This window comes from Mesitornis unicolor, unplaced genomic scaffold, assembly GCF_000695765.1.
Source record: "Mesitornis unicolor isolate BGI_N332 unplaced genomic scaffold, ASM69576v1 scaffold34926, whole genome shotgun sequence".
NCBI classification, from domain to species: Eukaryota; Metazoa; Chordata; class Aves; order Mesitornithiformes; family Mesitornithidae; genus Mesitornis; species Mesitornis unicolor.
The window spans coordinates 1-18,560 of record NW_010189490.1 but is presented as its reverse complement, the minus strand read 5'-3'; the positions used below and the strand labels follow the sequence as shown (position 1 = coordinate 18,560).

The 18,560-nt window shown below is 48.7% G+C and overlaps 1 protein-coding gene across 1 annotated transcript; it reads left to right on the top strand.

The window, feature by feature from the left end:
• Positions 1-2,122: 2,122 nt before the first annotated feature.
• On the top strand, positions 2,123-14,917 carry HDAC1 (histone deacetylase 1). Its single transcript, XM_010186102.1, has 14 exons — positions 2,123-2,137; positions 3,581-3,687; positions 4,138-4,255; positions 7,254-7,328; positions 8,529-8,667; positions 9,240-9,381; positions 10,576-10,668; positions 10,972-11,080; positions 11,203-11,343; positions 11,808-11,916; positions 12,019-12,149; positions 13,429-13,575; positions 13,667-13,715; positions 14,274-14,917. The coding sequence occupies exons 2-14, from the start codon at positions 3,619-3,621 to the stop codon at positions 14,299-14,301; spliced, it is 1,350 nt and encodes a 449-aa protein (XP_010184404.1). The 5' UTR covers positions 2,123-2,137; positions 3,581-3,618; the 3' UTR covers positions 14,302-14,917.
• Positions 14,918-18,560: the final 3,643 nt, after the last annotated feature.

Below are 18,560 nucleotides of genomic sequence, written 5' to 3'. Positions count from 1 at the left end.
GTGTGGAAGGGTGGATACAGGGGCACTGAGGGTTAGGGGAGGGCTGGGGGCTGCACTGAGAGGGGCAGGGAGCAATAGGAGAATGGGGGTCAGAGCGTGGGTGGGGGCAGGATTATGTGGGATGTGCAGTGGGGTTGGGGGAATGGGAGACACTGGAGGGCATGGGAGAGATGTGGGGAGCACTGGAGGAGGGAAGGGAGGAGTGGTGGGAAAAGTGAGGGGAGATGGGGGTAGATTAGGATGGGAAGGGGGGGAAAGGCTGTGAAACATCCAGGATGGGGAAAGGGGTGTGAGGCTGAGAGAGGCTTTGAGAGCTGTGCTGAGGTGCTGGAGGTTTCTAGGAGGATGAGGAGCACCCAGGGAGATGCTAGGGGCCAGAATGGGTCATGGGGAGATGGAGCCTTCTTGAGCCACATTAGGAGGAAGAGGCAACTCCTGAAGCTCCCATAGGGGTCAGCAGCGTTGCTGTCGGGCAGGGGACAAACCTGAAGGTGTCTGGAGCCAGACCAACTGTGTGGTTGTTTGTAGGGAGTTCCTGTGTCTGGGAGCATTGTTTAGGTCTGGCTCTGAGCTTGGCTGGGTTGTAGACTGGGTTTTTTTCTCTTTTGTGAGGCTGGGGAAGCACTGCTTTGGGGCTGCGTAATCATCCCACTGGGGTAGGGAAGTAACGGGGTGTTAGAGCTGGCCACGTCCCAAGTTGGGTGTCTTATGGAGCTTCTACCCCGTAGTCTGTGGGAGAAACCACAGCAGTGTCGCCTCTGCACGTTCTCAGCTGCCTCCTCTCCAGGGGCTGACTTGGTGCCTCGGTGATGGGCGAGCTCATTTATAGTAAAGTCTGTGATCGCGCTCTGTGAAAGGTGTTGTGCAATTCTCTATTTTGTCCTGGTTTTCAGTCTGTGGAGTCAAATAAAAACTTTTTCTCGCTACTTTTTCCTGCTAAGTGGATGCGCTCAGTGTTCAAGTAAAGCAGGCTCTCTTAAACTGCTGTATGTACTTTTATTTCTCTAGAAAAGTCAATCCAAGCAGTAGGTTTGCAGCTTGCAATGGCAGTCCTGTGGGGTCTCTGACTCAGCCAGTGTCTTTGGGAGGGCAGGGTAAGGAGGAGTCTGATTAGAGCACTGGGTGCAGCAAAACTGAGCCAGATTTCACCACACAACTGATCTCTGTGCAACACCCATCATATCAAGATACAAGGGGATGCTGGAGCCCTAAAATGCCTGGTTTAAACGTAAAGCCTGCTTGCAGGGAGTGCCAGAATGCCACACATGTGTGCGCAGCCCGGATGTTGAAATAAAATGCTCTCTGTGTCCAAAGTTACCCCTGTCCTTACAATGTAACATATTCACAAAGCAGCTTGTCAGTTTGTGACCAAGCTATAATCTTTAAAGGCCCATGATGATGTCTTAAATGTGTAATAACCAGTCATTTTGTTGGAAAATGCTAAGCAGAGATGCTATCCTCGTAGTCTTTATTGCACGGTAACTACACAAAGTTAATGCTCTACGCTCTTGTTTATAGCTGTCCTCACTCGTTTGCTCTGTGGTGAGGTTTCAGTGCTGTGCTTCCCCCACCTCTTTTACAAGCGGCTGGCAAACATCCACGGCATATCCTAGGGTGAAAGTGTGCTTTTATTGTCAGGGAAGGCAGAATCTGCAGTTGTGGGAGGCTAGTTTGTTGGGATCTTTGATTTTCCATGCAGGAAGGTTAAAAACAGCGCAATGTAGTGCGGTAATTCCCCAAAGGGAGGTCTCTGGGTGCTGTTTTGGATGGCATTTGGGTCTCCAGGAGGGCATCCTGTGCTGGAGGAGGAACCTGGGCTGCAGGGAAGGGTCTCGATGGGATGCAGAGAGTGGGGAAAAGGCAATTGGGTTTCGTAAGGGTCCTCCATGGAAATCGTGAGGGTTTTAGCTTGAGCAGTAACTGCTCCTTTATTAGCTCCCTGCGTAGGGCCGTGCTTAGCCCCAGCAGACAGGAAGAGGTGGCTGTTTGGTTCACACTCTTAATCTGCGCTGACGTCCACGGGCAGACGAGCTCGGCTGCTGCTCTGTGGGACTCGCGGTGGGACGTGCTCAGCGGAGTGAACATGAACAGGCTCTGGAGTCAGGGCTTGCCCAGGGCGCTCTGCTGACAGCCTGAGGTGAAGGCGATGATGATTTTTTAAAGCTTCGTGTAGTTTTGTGCTTGAATTTTCTAGATAGGGTCTTGAGCATCTCTTACTGAGTTCCCCAAAGCTTGATTTAACCTGATTTTACTGTAGGGATAGTTGCCCCAGTAAAGTACCTTCGTGCAAAGAACACCTCATTTCACCGTTGCGCCATGGACAGGTAACTGCAGCAGCAGCAGCAGAGTTGTCTGGGTGTGGGATTTGCACCGTTTGCATCTGCTTTGACTGAAAATAGGGCCACATCCACAGGAGGAGAAACTACAGCTGGGTGCTGCGAGGAAGCAGCAGTTTCTTCTGAATGTAAAGATTGGTGATGAAATATTAATGCTCCCAACTGAGTCACCAGCCAGACCGGATTGGGTCTCCTGCTTTCTAAACTGATTTGGACTCGTACAGCTTCATGAACAGCTTGGTCTTGTTTCCCAAGAAAACGGCGCTGCTGCTGCGTGTGGATCTCTGCGCCTTTCCTGCTCCTGGCAACTTCTGAGTCTGTGTCTCCCGCAGCCAAATCAGGCAGGAGGCAGAAATCTGAAAGTTAAATTTCCTCTAAGTTTCATGGAAATGAATACCCTGGGAGAGGAGGGGGGAAAGAACCAAACCAGTTAGCAGTGCTGACTGTGGGAGAGAGCAGGAAAGGCTGAGCTTTTGCTCAACAGGAGAAAATCCACACGGGGAGGTGACCCATGAGATAGATCTGCAGGAAGCGAACTTCAGTAATGCTGGTGCTCACAGGACAGCTCGTCAGGTGTGTGGTTGGTAGGGACTGGGATCCTTCTGAGGGATTTCCAGCAATAATAAAGGGTGAAAATGATGGAGAAGCTGTCAAAGTACAGAATTAGCTGCTTTGTATCACATTTCTGTTAGGTAAATAGTAAGAAACTGAGGCAAAGAGGCTACTTGCTCCCTCTGATGAGTCATTGTCTGAGCTGGGATTAAACTTGCCTGCCTCTTGGTGTGTGGGTTTCTGCTCAGAGGTGGTTTCTCAGTGAAACCTGTGAGCTCTGTAGCTGTGAGCTGTCACAGTGGACCCGAACGGCCCGGAGGGGACATTGGAGAGCTGTCTGCTGAGTGAGGACACGCAGATGTGGTGCCCAGCTCCCTCCTTGCACCCTGTGCATCTGATGTTAGTTACTCAGACTCTACCTAGGTTCCCTTCCCTAGAACTGGCATTAAGCAATTACTTATCTAGCCATACCCTAATTCCCAAATGTCTATCTTATTTGAGTCTAGGGTAGACTTTTCTGAATCCACAGAGGTACCTGTGCAAGGAAGATGAGACCCTCTCCCCTGTGAACAGATGCACTGCTGAAGGACAAATAAAACGACATGACCTGATAGCTCCCGTGGATCGGCTGTGGTTCTGTTTGAAGGAATTCATAGTGCTCCCTGCTGTAACCAAATCCTTTCTGCTCCCAGGTGACGTTGGGAACTACTACTATGGCCAAGGACACCCGATGAAACCCCACAGGATCCGGATGACCCACAACCTCCTGCTGTGCCTCTACAGGAAGATGGAGATATATGTGAGTGTAGAGCTCGTCATGAAGAGAAATACGTATGAAAGGTCTTAATTTACGTGTCAGGTTTTAATTTTGATGCTTCGGACTTGTAACTTCTCTGTTGACAAGCCAAAGAGGGGGGAAAAGCAAACCCGAACAGTTGTGCTGATGTATTTCTGTTTGCTTCTGGTTGCTTGCAGTGAGATGTTCTTTGGTTCAGATAAGCTTTGGAGACTGGGAAATTGCTTTTCTCCCTCTCACTTAAATATTTTCTTTGTCTAGATGTGTAATACATTCCAGTCTCCAGTAGTGGCATTCTTGCCTTTGAAAATAAGTTTCTCTTGTTAAATGCAGCTGGGTTGTGTTTTTTGCTGTTCGTGGGAGTAACTCTGAGGTTGGAAATGGGACTTAAGGAGAGAGATGTGTTTCAAAACAAGCCTCGCTCCTTTTTATTGTTTGGTTTTGTCCTTGCAGCGCCCTCACAAGGCAAACGCAGAAGAAATGACCAAGTACCACAGTGATGACTACATCAAATTTCTGAGATCTATTCGCCCCGATAACATGTCTGAGTACAGCAAGCAGATGCAAAGATGTAAGATATGCTTGTGGTGCGGTATTTCCTGTTAAAATTGGTGGTTCTGGGAATCCTAGGCCGGCTTTAGGGCTTTGTGATACCAGGAGTAGGAGTAACCATGGCAAATGTTCTCTCTCCTGACCTTGTTTTTGATTTTAAATCATGCATTTAAAATATGTGTCCCCCTCATAAGCCAATGTGCCAAAATTGCTGAGGAAAGCACATTGACCTGGCTGACTTTTCTTTGGTCTTGTGTTTTGATGGAAACTGTTCTAAATTGGCTTCCTGGTTCAGAGATGACTGAAATACTCCATTTATGAGCTGCATGTGTTTTGTGTTACAGCTTATTTATACCAGAGGTATTGAGGTGCGAAAGGGTTGTGTAAATTCAAACAAACAAACTAACCCAACGCATCAGTTGTGCCCAAAATCTGCAGTAACAGAGGGATTTTCATTTTGGATACGGGGGAGGGTTGAGCTGCACAATGGTGCCTGTCCACTTCTTGTTAGAATGGTTTATTTTGTGAGCTCATCTCCTGTTCCAACCTCCCCAGTCCATGCAAAGGCTCTTTAACGGCGACTTTAATGTTACAGAAACCTCTTTTTCGTCTCTCTGTAACTCTGAGCTGATGTTCTCTGGCAATAACTCTGTCAAACTAGGTTTTTATCAAGTATAGACAGATGGGGGGCAACGCTCAAGGTTCTTTTAAACACTGTTTTGGTCTTGCACGCTGCAATCCTCGAGAGCAGAAAGAAGTTGTTAGCCCATGGGTTTATTTTGTGTGAAGTGTAATCTCCAATTGAGAAGAAATACGGGTGTCGAGTCTGAAGTAGAGGCACTTGAAAATCTGGTGTGAGCTGAAGGGGACAGATATTAAGGCACAAGCACGTCAGAGGAATAGGTAATATGGTTCACGAGTAATATACGTAGAAAGACTTCCTACAGTAAATGATATGCCTTAATATACCAGATGACATATACCAAAGTACATATTTACACAAGCTGAACTGTTTACCCCTGAAGCAGATACGGCTCATAAACACCCACTCTGCTCTCTCTGGTAGTCAACATTTTCTGCACTGTACTTCCACACAACTATTTTTACCTGAAGGAGGCAAAATGTGAGAATTAATCTTAAACATACAGAGGACAGGGCTTTTCTTCAACAAGACTTGCAAAACAGCGGCCTCTGCGTAGCTGGAGAACTAGGACAGGAGGCTCAGAGCAGAGATTAGGGACAGAGGAGCCAGGGTCACCACTCCCAAGGACGGTAGCAGGTCTCTGTAGCCTGCTTGGTGCTTCAGCTCTCCCTTCGAGGGAAGGACCGCTGCTGTTTGCCATAAGGATGGCTCCACCTTTAATGTTGCGCTCTCCCAGATCCGAAGCTTCTCGCCCACCCGCTGCAAGGGAGAAGGAGCATCTGTGCCTCTCATCTTCCACCAGAGCTTTACGCCTGTAGTCAAGTGATTGACCCCTGTTATTAATATCCCTCCTCAGCAATCCTGGCTGCTTTGAGTCTCCTCATGGGGAAAAAGCCAAATTGTTTTCTCTTTACACAGCAGCTCCTGTCTTTGCCAGGTGTAGCAGAGGGATGCCCACAAATACTGCCAGTGCTGCCCACAAAGTCCTGAGGGGCAGTGAAGGTGGTGAGCAGGCTCTGATTTCATTCTGCTAATGCTGTGCTGCCTGCCTGAAGACTTGGGAGGACTGCTCTGTAACCTGAAGGGCAAAAGGTTTAATTTGGTGTAATGGGAAGCAAGCAGAAGTTGATGACTTAAATTCTCCTAACAGGGAAAGCTTCCAACCACCTCTTTGAATTAATTGTTCAGACTCTGCCCGTTGCCGTGCCCTGCTGAAACAGTTGGGAAGGGGGAACAATTGCTTCCTTCTGGGTCTGCTCATGGGTATTGTCCTTTTCAGAGATCCCTGTCCCGAACTGGGACCATTCAGGCTCCCTTATCACACAGCCTTTGTGGAGGCTGTGCACTGGCGAGTTTCTGGTGCTGTTTTGTGCCTTTCTCATCAAGCATAGAAGTAAACATTCTGCAGATGTTGTTACAAAAATGCAGATATGTAATTCTTTTGTTTGTTTGTAAAAGCAAATCTTGCAAAAATCTAGATTCAGTACAAGCCTGTTGTTACTGTTCTTAATTTTAATCGTGAAAATGTTTACAGTAGAAATTTATACAGGCCAAAGCCACAGTACTGCTGAGTACTTAAAAGCTGACTGTCCAAATACAAGTAAAAGGAATTTACAAAGTGTAACAGAGTAGATGTGGATGGAAACGTCTCGTCCAGTACAAACCACTATCTACCACGTCCTCACTTTCTCCTATTTGCTTTCTCAGCCCCTTGTCAGCAATGCAGCAGGAAACAGGAGCAAAAACCCTTCCCGCTTGCTGTGGGGGTGTGTGAAGGAGCTCGGTGTCCGCTCTGTAGTCACAAACAGCACCGTGCCCCCCAGAATGCACGGTCTCTGGGCAGCAGGGCTGCAATATGCCCCGTGTGGGGTACCAAGGGCTGCCGACCCCTGTTTTGCACAGCCTTTGTGTGCCCGTGGTGAGCAGCGTGTGCTGCCGGAGCAGAGCAGAGCACTGTAAATGTGCTGCCCCAGCGAGCACCGCTGGGGTTGCTGCTGAGGCCGCGAATGGGTATAGCACAGCTCTTACTGATAGCATCTCCTCCCCGCCCACTCATTTTCCGAGGTGATTGACTGGTTTCGGGATCCCTGGTAGCGCACCTCGGTAGATGGCGTGCACGGCTCTCGCCACAGCTCCTGGGAGCTGCTTCCCCATTTTCTTACAAATCGGGAGCATCTTCCATGCAGCAACAAACGTTTTGCCTCATCGGGCAATCCTCATTAATTGCATTAATGTTTTATCATTTGCGTGTGGTATTTTCTTGTCTAAAACATTTGATCGCTTATCTGGTTAGCTTTTTAAATCAGAGCCGTGGTGCAAGCTTTGCTGTTTATTTGTGGGTTTGTCTGACTGACTCTTTTGTGCTCTTTTCAAGTCAACGTTGGGGAGGACTGCCCTGTGTTCGATGGCTTGTTTGAGTTTTGTCAGCTCTCTGCTGGAGGCTCAGTTGGTAAGCTCACGAGTCGTATGTTCTTTGCCTTTCCTTTGAGCAGATGTCTGTAGTGTAGCTCTGTCGAGGAAAGAAATTGTTGTAGGTGGTGGCGGGGAAGCCCTGTGAACCCATTTCTGATTTCCTTAATAATTAGATCCAGATTTCCTCTCATGTGAGAGTTCAAGCCTTGCCTGCTGCAGATCCTTCTACATTTGTTGAGCATATCTTCATGAGTCGCGTTTACTTCACTGAATACGTGAAGGACTCTTAAGTGGTCTAGCAACATTGCTGGTGATAAAGTTAAAACCAAACCGCTGCAGGAACAGGGGTTTAATAAAAAAAATCAGTGAGGTTTACAGAAAAAAAACCAACTTGTAAAAACCTTGCTGCAGGCAGGCATAACCTGGGAAGGAGAGAAAAGGGTTACTTTATCTGTTGTTTTCAACAAAAAGCCACTGTCTCTGGACACGAGGCAAAGTAGAAGCTGCAAGGTTTCAGTAAGCTCCCTGAAAGCTGGAACATTTAAAATGCTTTCACTGTTGTCAAGTACTTGGTTGCAAAAAGACTGGTACTGCGGAACCGTGTTCCTGTGCATAAGCGTTAAAGCTTTGTGGCTGCTACTCCCACAGTGACATCTACAAGTCTGTATTTCCTGTAACACGGCTCAGCAGTACCTACAAGCGCCGAGTGCAGCGGTTTTGCCGTGGCTGTGCTCTCTGGTCCCACGGCTGGAGATTCCACACAATTTCTGTTTTCATCCTGGGAGACTTGCAAAATTTGGAGGAAGTTTCTGAAGGGGCTGAGGGAAGAGAACTCCCTTTGCCTAAAAGCATATTCAGTGAACGACCTCAATGTACGGTGGATAAAACCTTTCATTGAAATCCTTTGTGCAGGCCACTGAGAAATCCAAGCTGTCTTCAACTGTGACCCCTGTTAGAGCATTGCGGACCTGTTTGTGCAGATTTCGTGCTCTGAGGCAAAAGTAGGAAGCGATCAGAAGTGTTTGCAGGCAAAACAGAGGCTGCATTTCTCTTCCCTTGCCTTTTGTTAGTTTGTTGAGACATCCAGTGTTAAACCCTTGGGCTTCTGCTCTGTAAGGTACCCAAACACACACACACAAGCAGTGATGTGATCGTAAGGGACCTGTGCTTTACCCCTCGGTCTCTGTCATGCAGCCTTTGCTCTCACGTTAACGTTTTGTAACTCTTCTCCCAACAGCCAGTGCTGTGAAGCTGAACAAGCAGCAGACTGATATTGCTGTGAATTGGGCGGGAGGCCTTCACCACGCAAAGAAATCAGAGGCTTCTGGCTTCTGTTATGTCAACGATATCGTCTTGGCTATCTTGGAGCTCCTGAAGTACGGGCAGTACCATTTACCCCTTTTATTTCTCTGTTCTGCTGCATTTACTCTTGAGTTCTCAGCGTTTTCTTCCCAGTCCTTTCTTTTTATTGTATTTTTTAGCTGTTTTCCCGGGAGGGCTTCATTAGTGGTGGCACTGTGCAGGAGGCAGAAGGCTTGCAGCATTGTGTGGTTGCTCTTAGGCCCTGCTCTCCACCGCTCACCCTGGAAAAGGGGGCACAGCTGTAATATGTGACAGCTTTTGGCTCAAGGCAAACCTCAGTGGGAGGGTTGGACATAAAAATGCGGTCTGTTGGCTGAATCTGAATAAACCGAGTTGAGTCTCCCTTCAGAGATCAGTTGCAGCAGCAAAAGCCGTTTTACTTTCCTCTGTGGCTCTGTTCTGCCGCTGACCAAGGCCCATGTCCGTTCTCTGCAGCTCTTTTGCTTGGAGACTCTGGAGAGGGAGGTGGCTGTGGCTGTGCAGCCTGGGGATTAGCACTGAGCTCCTCGCTCTGCTCCGCTTTGCTCTGCTGAAGGCAGTTTCTGCTCTGAAGTAATGCAGCGTTTTGACTCCTTTCTGATCCTAGGTATCACCAGAGAGTGCTGTATATCGACATTGATATTCACCACGGGGACGGCGTGGAGGAAGCCTTTTATACCACAGACCGAGTCATGACCGTGTCCTTCCATAAGTACGGGGAATACTTCCCAGGAACAGGGGACCTGCGGGTGAGAATGGGGGCTTAGCAGAAAATTACCCTGAAATTTGGTCTCTCCCATCTGTCTGCTGTCGTAGCAATTGAACTGAAATCACTGCTCTCCTGGGTTTTCCTGCTCTCAAAGGGACTTCCTTTTTCTGAGGGCAAAGGTGTGAGGCAGCTGGCTCAGCTCTTGGAGTGGATGCTTTGTTCCTGTGATCATATCCTGTACAGTGATAAAACCAAGGCTTTGCTATCGGTCTCTCAGCAGTTTCTGGTGGGATTATGCTCCAAAAAGTGACCCTGAGGATGGCATTGTTGGCCATCTGGAGTGACCTGCAAACTGAGCTTGGTCACACGAGCTTTGGGTGAGAGTTTATGAGGGAGTACTTGAGTGTGGGTTGGTTTGTCTTGGCGGCATTTCCTCCTATGAGTCACTTCTGCACGGCAATGAATCGTGGTCATAACTGTGGCACTGTCTCAGGTTAGATACAGGTGTGGTTCACTTTGTGACCCCTGACATTGCCAGAATGCTGTTCTCTGGGGTGAAAGGTTCTTTACCTTTTATTTTAATGTGCTTTTTAGTGGAATTACATTTTTCTGATCTAAATTCCCTTGTCTTCCACTTGTGAGTTGTATTTTTCCAGCTCTACCCAGACCTTGGCATTGGTGATACGAACTTGTGTGCAGTTGCAGCGTAGTGCAAATGCTCTGCAGCATAAATGAAATCATTATTTTGTTATAAAACACTTGAGATAATGGAAATGTAAAAATACATTTATTATTTTAAAGTAAAAATAAATTCTTCCAGTTACTAGTCTGCACAGTCAGCCCAAACTGGTATTTTGGGCTGTGCATCTCCGCAGTGTGCAGGCTTGGAACTAGAATTTTGGCTGCCAGTTTTATTGCCGTGTAAGAGAGTGGCTTTTGCCAGTGAAATGAGAGCCTGGGTGCTCCCAGCAACGTGGAAGTGGTGACAGCAGTGGATTTTTCTGCTCTGAGGACTGAGGGCCAAATGCACCCACTTGTGCCAAGTAAGCTGCTGTGGAAGTCAAGTGACTCTTGCCACCTTCTGCTGGGGCAGTATTTGTCCATGAGAGCCTAGGCCTATATTGGGTTTACACTGATGGAATCCCAGGCTTCCCTTCCCAATCTGGGGCACAGTTGCTGTGCTGCAGTTGTTTCTCTGGTGACCTGTGGTCTCTCCTGTCTTTCACTCCCATAGGATATCGGTGCAGGCAAAGGCAAGTACTACGCTGTCAACTATCCCCTGCGGGATGGGATTGATGACGAGTCCTACGAAGCAATATTCAAGCCAGTAAGTGAAGAAGTCTTTGCTGAGTGATTCTTTGTGGATGGTACTTTGTCCCTGGGTGGCTCGCTAAGCCGTGCTTTGGGGAGGTTGATTCAGTTTTCTGTGGTGAGGTTCTTCAGGGGCTCTATTCCTCCCTAACAATTGCAGCCTGTCGTCACTAAGCTGCTCTTTGTAAGAGCCTCGCTGTTGCCAACACAGGGGAGTCAGCAGCTGTGGGAACACTGGGGATGTCTTCGTGTCACTTGCTGTCACTGTTGCTGTGACAGTGTCCTGTGGAGAGTGTGTAACAACGGGTTTCTTGTTTAGGTGATCTCTAAAGTGATGGAGACGTTCCAGCCTAGCGCAGTTGTCTTGCAGTGCGGCTCAGATTCTCTGTCAGGGGACAGGCTGGGTTGTTTTAATCTGACCATCAAAGGTAAGAGTACCGTACCGTGCCTGTGTTGAGCTGCCATAACTGATATGATTACGTTTCATTGAAAAGTTTGCTCTTCTTATACCATGAGGCTGTGACCTTGTCCCCCACTGCATTTGCTGCAGGTCATGCCAAGTGCGTGGAGTTTGTCAAAAGTTTTAATTTGCCTATGCTGATGCTGGGAGGAGGTGGTTATACGATCCGCAACGTGGCGAGGTGCTGGACCTACGAGACTGCTGTGGCTTTGGACACTGAAATTCCCAATGGTAATTCTCCCCTGGAGCCTTTCAAGCAAGAACTAAGGAACAGTGACACTCCAGTAACAGAGCTCAGGGAAATGATGTTGCTGTGGGAGAGCAGCAATCCTAAGATGTTTCATTAGCTCTTGATTATTACTGTGGAAGAGCTTTTGGATGCCCTGCTTTGCAGTAGGTGTTCCTGTTTGCATCCTAGTCCTGTAGCTCTCCCCTCCAGTTAAAGTGGCAGCCTTGCTGGCTTACTGAAACCTTCTGCTGAAGATTTCTGTGTGCACTGGCGGTGTTTATGGCCAAGTATTCTTTGACTGCACTGTTGCTAAGTTGTCTGCTTTGATCCGAACGCTAGGAGAGCTTTGGCTTCTGTACCTGGGTAAATGCAGTTGTGCTTTTCTGTAGAAGTACAATGAGTTTGTGGTATCTTGTCACTAGTCCAGTGGTAATTTGGTGTTTATTCCTTTTCACCTTGCCTGCAGAACTTCCATACAACGACTATTTCGAGTACTTTGGACCAGACTTCAAGCTCCACATCAGTCCCTCCAACATGACGAACCAGAATACCAACGAGTATCTGGAGAAGATCAAGTAAGTGTTTGCTCCCCTTGGAGACTGACACCTTCTGCTGGGGGCTTCACAGCCCCGGGTGGCACCTTGCTGACGGGGGTGTTCTTTCCCCGCTGGCTGCAGGCAGCGTCTCTTCGAGAACCTGCGCATGCTGCCGCACGCTCCTGGCGTCCAGATGCAGCCGATCCTTGAGGACGCTGTGCAGGAAGACAGCGGAGATGAAGAGGAGGAAGATCCTGAGAAACGCATTTCAAGTATGGCATGGTTGTGTTGCCAGGCTGGGAAGGGCACTGTTCAGAGCCTCTGGGTGCAAAACTGAGCAGGAGCAGTTAGCTGGAGAATGTGCAGGCTCTAAACTGAGCTACCTTAGTGAAGAGAGGAGGATCTGTGATTTACATAGACCTCTGTTCAGAGTCACAGAATCCCAGAGTATCAGGATTTGGAAGGGCCCTGGAAAGCTCCCCCAGTGCAACCCCTGCCAGAGCAGGAGCACCAGAGCAGTCACACAGGAACACGGCCAGGGCTTTGGGTGTCTGCAGAGAAGGAGACTCCACAACCTCTCTGGGCAGCCTGGGCCATGCTCCATAACCCTCACCCTGACAAAGTTTGTCCTCATCTTCAGCTTGAACCTCCTGTGCTCCAGCTTGGGATCATTGCCCCTTGTCCTGGCATTGGCCATCCCAGAGCAGAGCCTGGCTCCTTCCTCCTGACACTGCCCTTTCCCAATGGATCCCCAGGAATGAGGGCACCCCTCAGGCTCCTCTGCTCCAAGCTCAAGAGCCCCAGCTCCCTCAGCCGCTCCTCAGCAGGAGATGCTCCACTCCCTCCAGCATCTCTGTGGCTCTGCTGGACTCCTTCAAGCATTTCCTGTCCTTGACCTGAGGGCCCAGAACTGGACACAAGATTGCAGATATGGTCTCACCAGGGCAGAGCAGAGGGAGAGTCCTTTGGTTTGAATCTGTTCCCACCTTTTCTGATCAATTTGGTGAGGTAAAGCAGTGATGCTAGGCACTGCAGAGCTGACTGAGAGATTTCTTCTTCCTTGGAGGACTGGCACTTTTGCCAGCTGATTTCCATCATGGGAGAACCGTTATGGGCTTCAATGTGAGAGCTGAAACAGTTCCTGTGATGCCGGTGCTGTGCCAGAATGCTTTTTGGGAGGCTGTCAGGTTTGATCCCAGAAGTTGTCTTCCGTGTGAAAACGGTGGTTTATATCCAGATTGGCTGATGGCCTTTAGATCTGTCAGACAGATTTCCTCAGCGTGAGGTTGGTTAACCTGCTTACGCTGTCAAGTCTAGACACCGCGCTGTGCCTAATCCACGTCGTACGTGTTTTCTTGGATAGGAGCACTTAGGAGTCAGGAGTTAAAAGATACGGCAGGGAGAAAGATAAAGTGTTGATATCGTGGCCTAATTCTGATTTACGTAGGCTTGTTAGTTCATTCCAGTGTGTAGAGGTACTCGGAGGAGTTGGTGCTTGGTGTCTCCTGACTTCTAAACCTGCTGAAACAACCTCTTGTCCTCTGCTCTCAGTCCGCAATTCGGATAAGAGGATATCCTGCGATGAGGAATTCTCCGACTCCGAAGACGAAGGGGAAGGAGGGCGCAAAAACGTTGCCAACTTTAAGAAAGCGAAGCGTGTGAAAACAGAGGAGGAAAAGGAGGAGGAGGAGAAGAAAGGTAAGCACTGGAGCTCGGACCAGGAGCCCTCCCAGCTCTGGGGAACTTTATACTTTCCTACTGCATTACTGTGTCTTTTTTTGCTTCCTAGATGAGCAAGAAGAGGAAAAAGCAAAAGAGGAGAAAGCAGAACCCAAAGGGTGAGCCCTGTCTCCCAGCACAGCGATTAAATGGCTGTGTCTTTATTTCCTCGTGCATCCACCCATGCCCACAGAATCCCAGAACGTGAGGAGTTGGAAGGGCCCTGGAAAGCTCCCCCAGTGCAACCCCTGCCAGAGCAGGATCACCAGAGCAGTCACACAGGAACACGGCCAGGGCTTTGGGTGTCTGCAGAGAAGGAGACTCCACAACCTCTCTGGGCAGCCTGGGCCATGCTCTGCACCCTCACACTGACAAAGTTTGTCCTCATCTTCAGCTTGAACCTCCTGTGCTCCAGCTTGGGACCATTGCCCCTTGTCCTGGTGCACAAGTTGAGGGTTGGAGGAGAGACGTGGGAGCTTGGATGGCTTTGTCAGGGACTCTCAATGGGAAGAAGGTTGCATGTGTAGACCTGAGAGTGAAAAGGGCTTAAAACTACAGTAACATGTTACAAGTTTTAGATGGAGATGGGCTGTTTTGAAGGTTGCAGCTGTGGCTTGTGATTAAAGCTTGGGCACAGCCCTGGTTTAACCCAAATTCTTCACTGCTTGCTCCCACAGGGTGAAGGAGGAGACGAAATCCACCTGAGATGGCTGCAGCTGGCCATTCCCGTCAGTGCGTAGTTGTCGTAGGTTAGCTCCCCTGGTTGCCTCCCATTCCACAGGATTTATATTTTATATATGTTTCTGTATATATTTCTATATAAATATATAAATGACTTGAGAACTGTAAATTATTCCTTGCTGCACTCCGCTGGGAGCAGCCAGGGAGGGTTCTGCGGAGTGGACAGCCCTGCACTGCCCAGGTTTGGTGCCTGGGGAGTTTCACTCTTGCCTTCCGCTGCCTCCTCCGTGTGTCTTTGAAAAATGAGTTCCTTTCTTTGCTCTCTCTCCTCTGAAATAAGAGTAATTTAAGTAGAAGTAGTATCTGCATTTTCAGGTTAGGTGGAAAGATGGCCATGAATTTTTTTTTTCCCCCTTTTTTTTTTTTTCTTGTGTGTACTTGTTTTTTTGCTGGGACAATACGAGTTCCCAAACGAAGCCTGTGAGAGCCTGACCGTCCCTTTGGTCCTCAGCTGGATTCCACCATGGCAAGGAACTGCGAGCTGGTGCCGCTTCTCAGGGTCAAATGGTGCAGTTCTTGACTAGAGTTGGCTACCTCCCTGCAGCAAAACTGGTGGAGAGAGACAGAGCAGCTTCCAAGCAAGCTGGGAAAGCGCTTTAGTGACCCAGCCCTGCAGGTACAGATCTGGAAAACGCAAAGTGAAGATCACTCGAAGGTGGTGGTTGGTATTTTCCATGCTCTTGCGGATCCAGTCGTCGTGGCAGCGTCCTGCACCTCCAGTAAGAGACAGGATGAATTTTTATACCTTGTTTTCTATACCTACGCCCCTTTTCTGGGGGAGGAAGGGAGTTACTGCCCGTTTGGCCACCCGCTTTGCTTTCCCTGCCCTGTAATCTGCTTTTTTTCAGTGCTGATTTGTGTCCTAGGCTGAAGCCACTGCAGAAATTCCCAGGTTGCCCAAGGCCAGACCGAACAGAGCCCGGCTGAACCCCTCCTCGATCAGAAAAACCCTGCAATGAAGTAAAACCTTTTCAAACTGAACCTTTCCATGCTCTTCAGGCCAGTAAATACGGAGCAACTTCTTCATCAGCCGCCCGAGCCGTTACCTTTACAGGGGAACAGCAGATGGGGCTCTGTGTGTTTTTACACCTCCTCTTCCTACTCGTGCGTTATCTCGCACCCAAAGGCTTTTGTGACCAGAACTGGCCTTTCTGGTGCATTTTTTGTACAGCCAAGGGGTAGAGGAGCTTGTGGTGAACCGCTTTGCCGACGTTTTTTGCGGGCAGGTTGGACTCTGCTCTCCTTCCCCAGGGGGGGGATCGATCTGTACCTCCCACGGAGCGCTGCCGACGGCTTCAACTCTACTGATGCTGCTAACTTAACACAGGTTATAGTCAAATGTTTTATTTTTTTAAATACTTTTTTTCCCCTCGCCTCTTTTTTTCCACCGTGAGTTTTTTAAGTCTCTTGGGAATCCGAGCGACGCCTCACTCCTGCTCTTCGGTGTTTGTATGTGAAGCGAGAAGAGATCAGTGCATCTTTGTGTCAGGGGGAGGGAGGGAGGGAAGGGGGGGATATATTGTGGTTTTTTAAAGATGCTTTTATTTTGAATTTTGAGAACCTTTGTAATAAAACTGGTACATTTCTACGGTTGGTGTGAGTTTGTGCTGCTTTCTGCTGAGGGGAACTGCTCGGGGTGGGGGTTCAGGTTGTTTTGGGAGCCATTGCTGGAAAAAATGGGGCAGCGCCTTGGTTGTGATCATGGTGTAGATCCCAGCAACACAAAATGACCACTGTAATAAAGCTTTGGAGAGCAAGCTGAGGGGAGCCATGGCTGCTTTGCCCCCTTTCACAAAGAGCATTTTATTTAGAACATATGAAAAATAGGAAATATTGCTTTAGTTTCATTGTGGATGTTGGGTTTTGGGGGTGGTTTTTTTTCCTTTTCCCCTTGTGTTTTATAAAACAGCCTTGAAATCCTCCTCGTGGCCTTTCTCTCCAGAGGAGGTAAGTAGAAATACCCTGGGTTTCATCTGCTCACAGCTCTTGTGTCTCTGGATGTATTTAAAAAGCAGGTAGACGAGGTACTTAAGGATATGGTTTAGGGGGTAGACAGGAACGGTTGGACACGATGATCTCAGAGGGCTTTTCCAACCGAGCCATTCTGTGTGTGATTCTGCCCCAAATCAGCCCATGGGGCTCGGTGGGGTTACAGCGCCTCAAGCAACCCTCATCTACAGAAGGAATAACGAGTTACAGGAATAGAGCATCTTCTGGATGAACTTAGGTGGGTTTTTCTCTGGTATTCAAGTGCAAACTAATTAACAGGAGCACGTTAACGAGCTGATCACACCTGAAATGCACACAAAAGGTTCCCAAGCCAAAGCCGCTGTTTAGGCAGCGAGGCAGCTTTGCATGGCGCGGTTGAGTTTCATCGCTGTTTAATGCTCCAGGAAGCTCAATCACCCTTTTCACCACCACAAACGATTAAAATCCTCCCTCATCGAGCAGCAACAGCCCCCACAGCTCCGGTCACGGCCGCCAGAGCCCTGGTGCCGATGCGCGGCTGCAGTCCCTTCCCTGCCTCTCTAAGAGGGCTGCCGCGGCGCCGAGCGGCGGCTCCAGGCACAAAGCAGCCGCGTCTCCCATCACAGACCACGGCGAGCTCAGAAATCACTCACAGACCACAGCAACCACACTGAAATACCACTTGTTTTTTGGTGTTTTTTTTTTGTTTTGTTTTTTCTCCCCACCCCAAATGATTAGGAATGAACACGCCGCTTTCTCTGGCTTCAGTTTCCCACCGTTGTGCTGCAGAAAAACCAAGAGTTTGGGCCGGTTGCACCTACCTGGAGGGCCGCAGGGCAGCGGTGACAGTGACTCTGGGGGGCAAACGAGGGTCCTCGCTTTTCTCCAGCTGCTTCTTCGCCAGCCAAAACAGCAGGGGCAGGGGAGGAAGGTGGGAATTGGGGGCAGGCCGTGAAATGGAGGGGCTGCTGCAGCCCAAGCAGGAGCTACTGGGGGAGCAGTGCACGGCTCCTGCACCCATCCCGAGGGAAAAATCACCTCTGTCCATGTGCAGGTCACAAGGAGAAGTGATAGAGGCACCCATTGAGCCTTCATTTGCTCTTTGGAAGTAAACCTTTGCTCCCAGGGCTTAGTTCCCTAGGAGAGAGAAGCCTATGCTATCCTAAAGCTACTGAAAAAAACCCTTAAAATTAAAGGAACCAAGCTTAAACGGGGAATTTCACCCAGTAGCCCTCCTAGGTGTGTATTTATAAGGAAATTTCTCCTTGTTTTCCTGATGGGGGCAAAAAAAAATGGGTTTCCCTAAGAAAACAGGCACCAAGCAGCCAGAACAGCGATCCCAAGGTAGAGACAAGAGCCTGGTGTCAGAAATCCCTTTGTGGCTGTGGCTGCTGCAAGCCCCTGAACAACAAGGGCTGGGGCGATCAAACGCAGCAGCTGCTGAGCTGAATAAGCAACTGGACCCAGTCCTGGCCCTGGTCTGGCACCCCCAGGACAAGAAGGACTCGAGCTCACCCATAAAGGGGTCACCATTTATTCCTTGCAAATGTTACAAGAAAGGCCATACAGTTTTTTGTGTGTGTCTGTGTGTGTGTGTGTTGTTTAGAAGTTAGAAAATTGCAAATCGAGTGGTTTTTTTTTTTTTTGGCCATTAAAAAAATTATTTACAGAGAAAACAACGTGGCTTCACATTATACAGCTGGCAGGCCCCCTCCCTCCACCCCACACCCAAAAAGTTATCCCTCAGAAGCAGAATTAAACACAGCGGACTTACAAGCTTTATGGTTTTAAGCCAATAGTAAGACGTTATTAAAAAAAAAAAAAAACAAAAACCTAACCAAATTAGCTTTTAAACCATTGATTTCTAGGAAAAAAAAAAAAAAAGCACAAAATACTTTAAATGAAGTCAGAACCAGGAATGTAAACCGAGAAGAAAAAAAAAAAAGAAGAATCCATTGAACAGTCACTGGTTTTTGCTGGGCTTCGAAGGCTGCCACGGGGGGGACAGTGGGGACAGTCAGGAGGCCAGCAGAGACACCAGAGTGGTGGGAAAGCTGGGGTCTCGCACTGTAAGTTCCAGTTACGTCCAGGATAGTCTTCCTCCACAGTCTTAAAGGGTTCAGGTAAAGCTACTCCCAGTGGTGGCGGTGGGAATCCAAACCAGCTTTCTACCAGGGGAGAGGGGATGAAAGAGCTCGGGGTGGGGTGGGGGGGGACGGGACGTGTTGGTTTTAGAAAGCGGTGTCAGTTCTGGG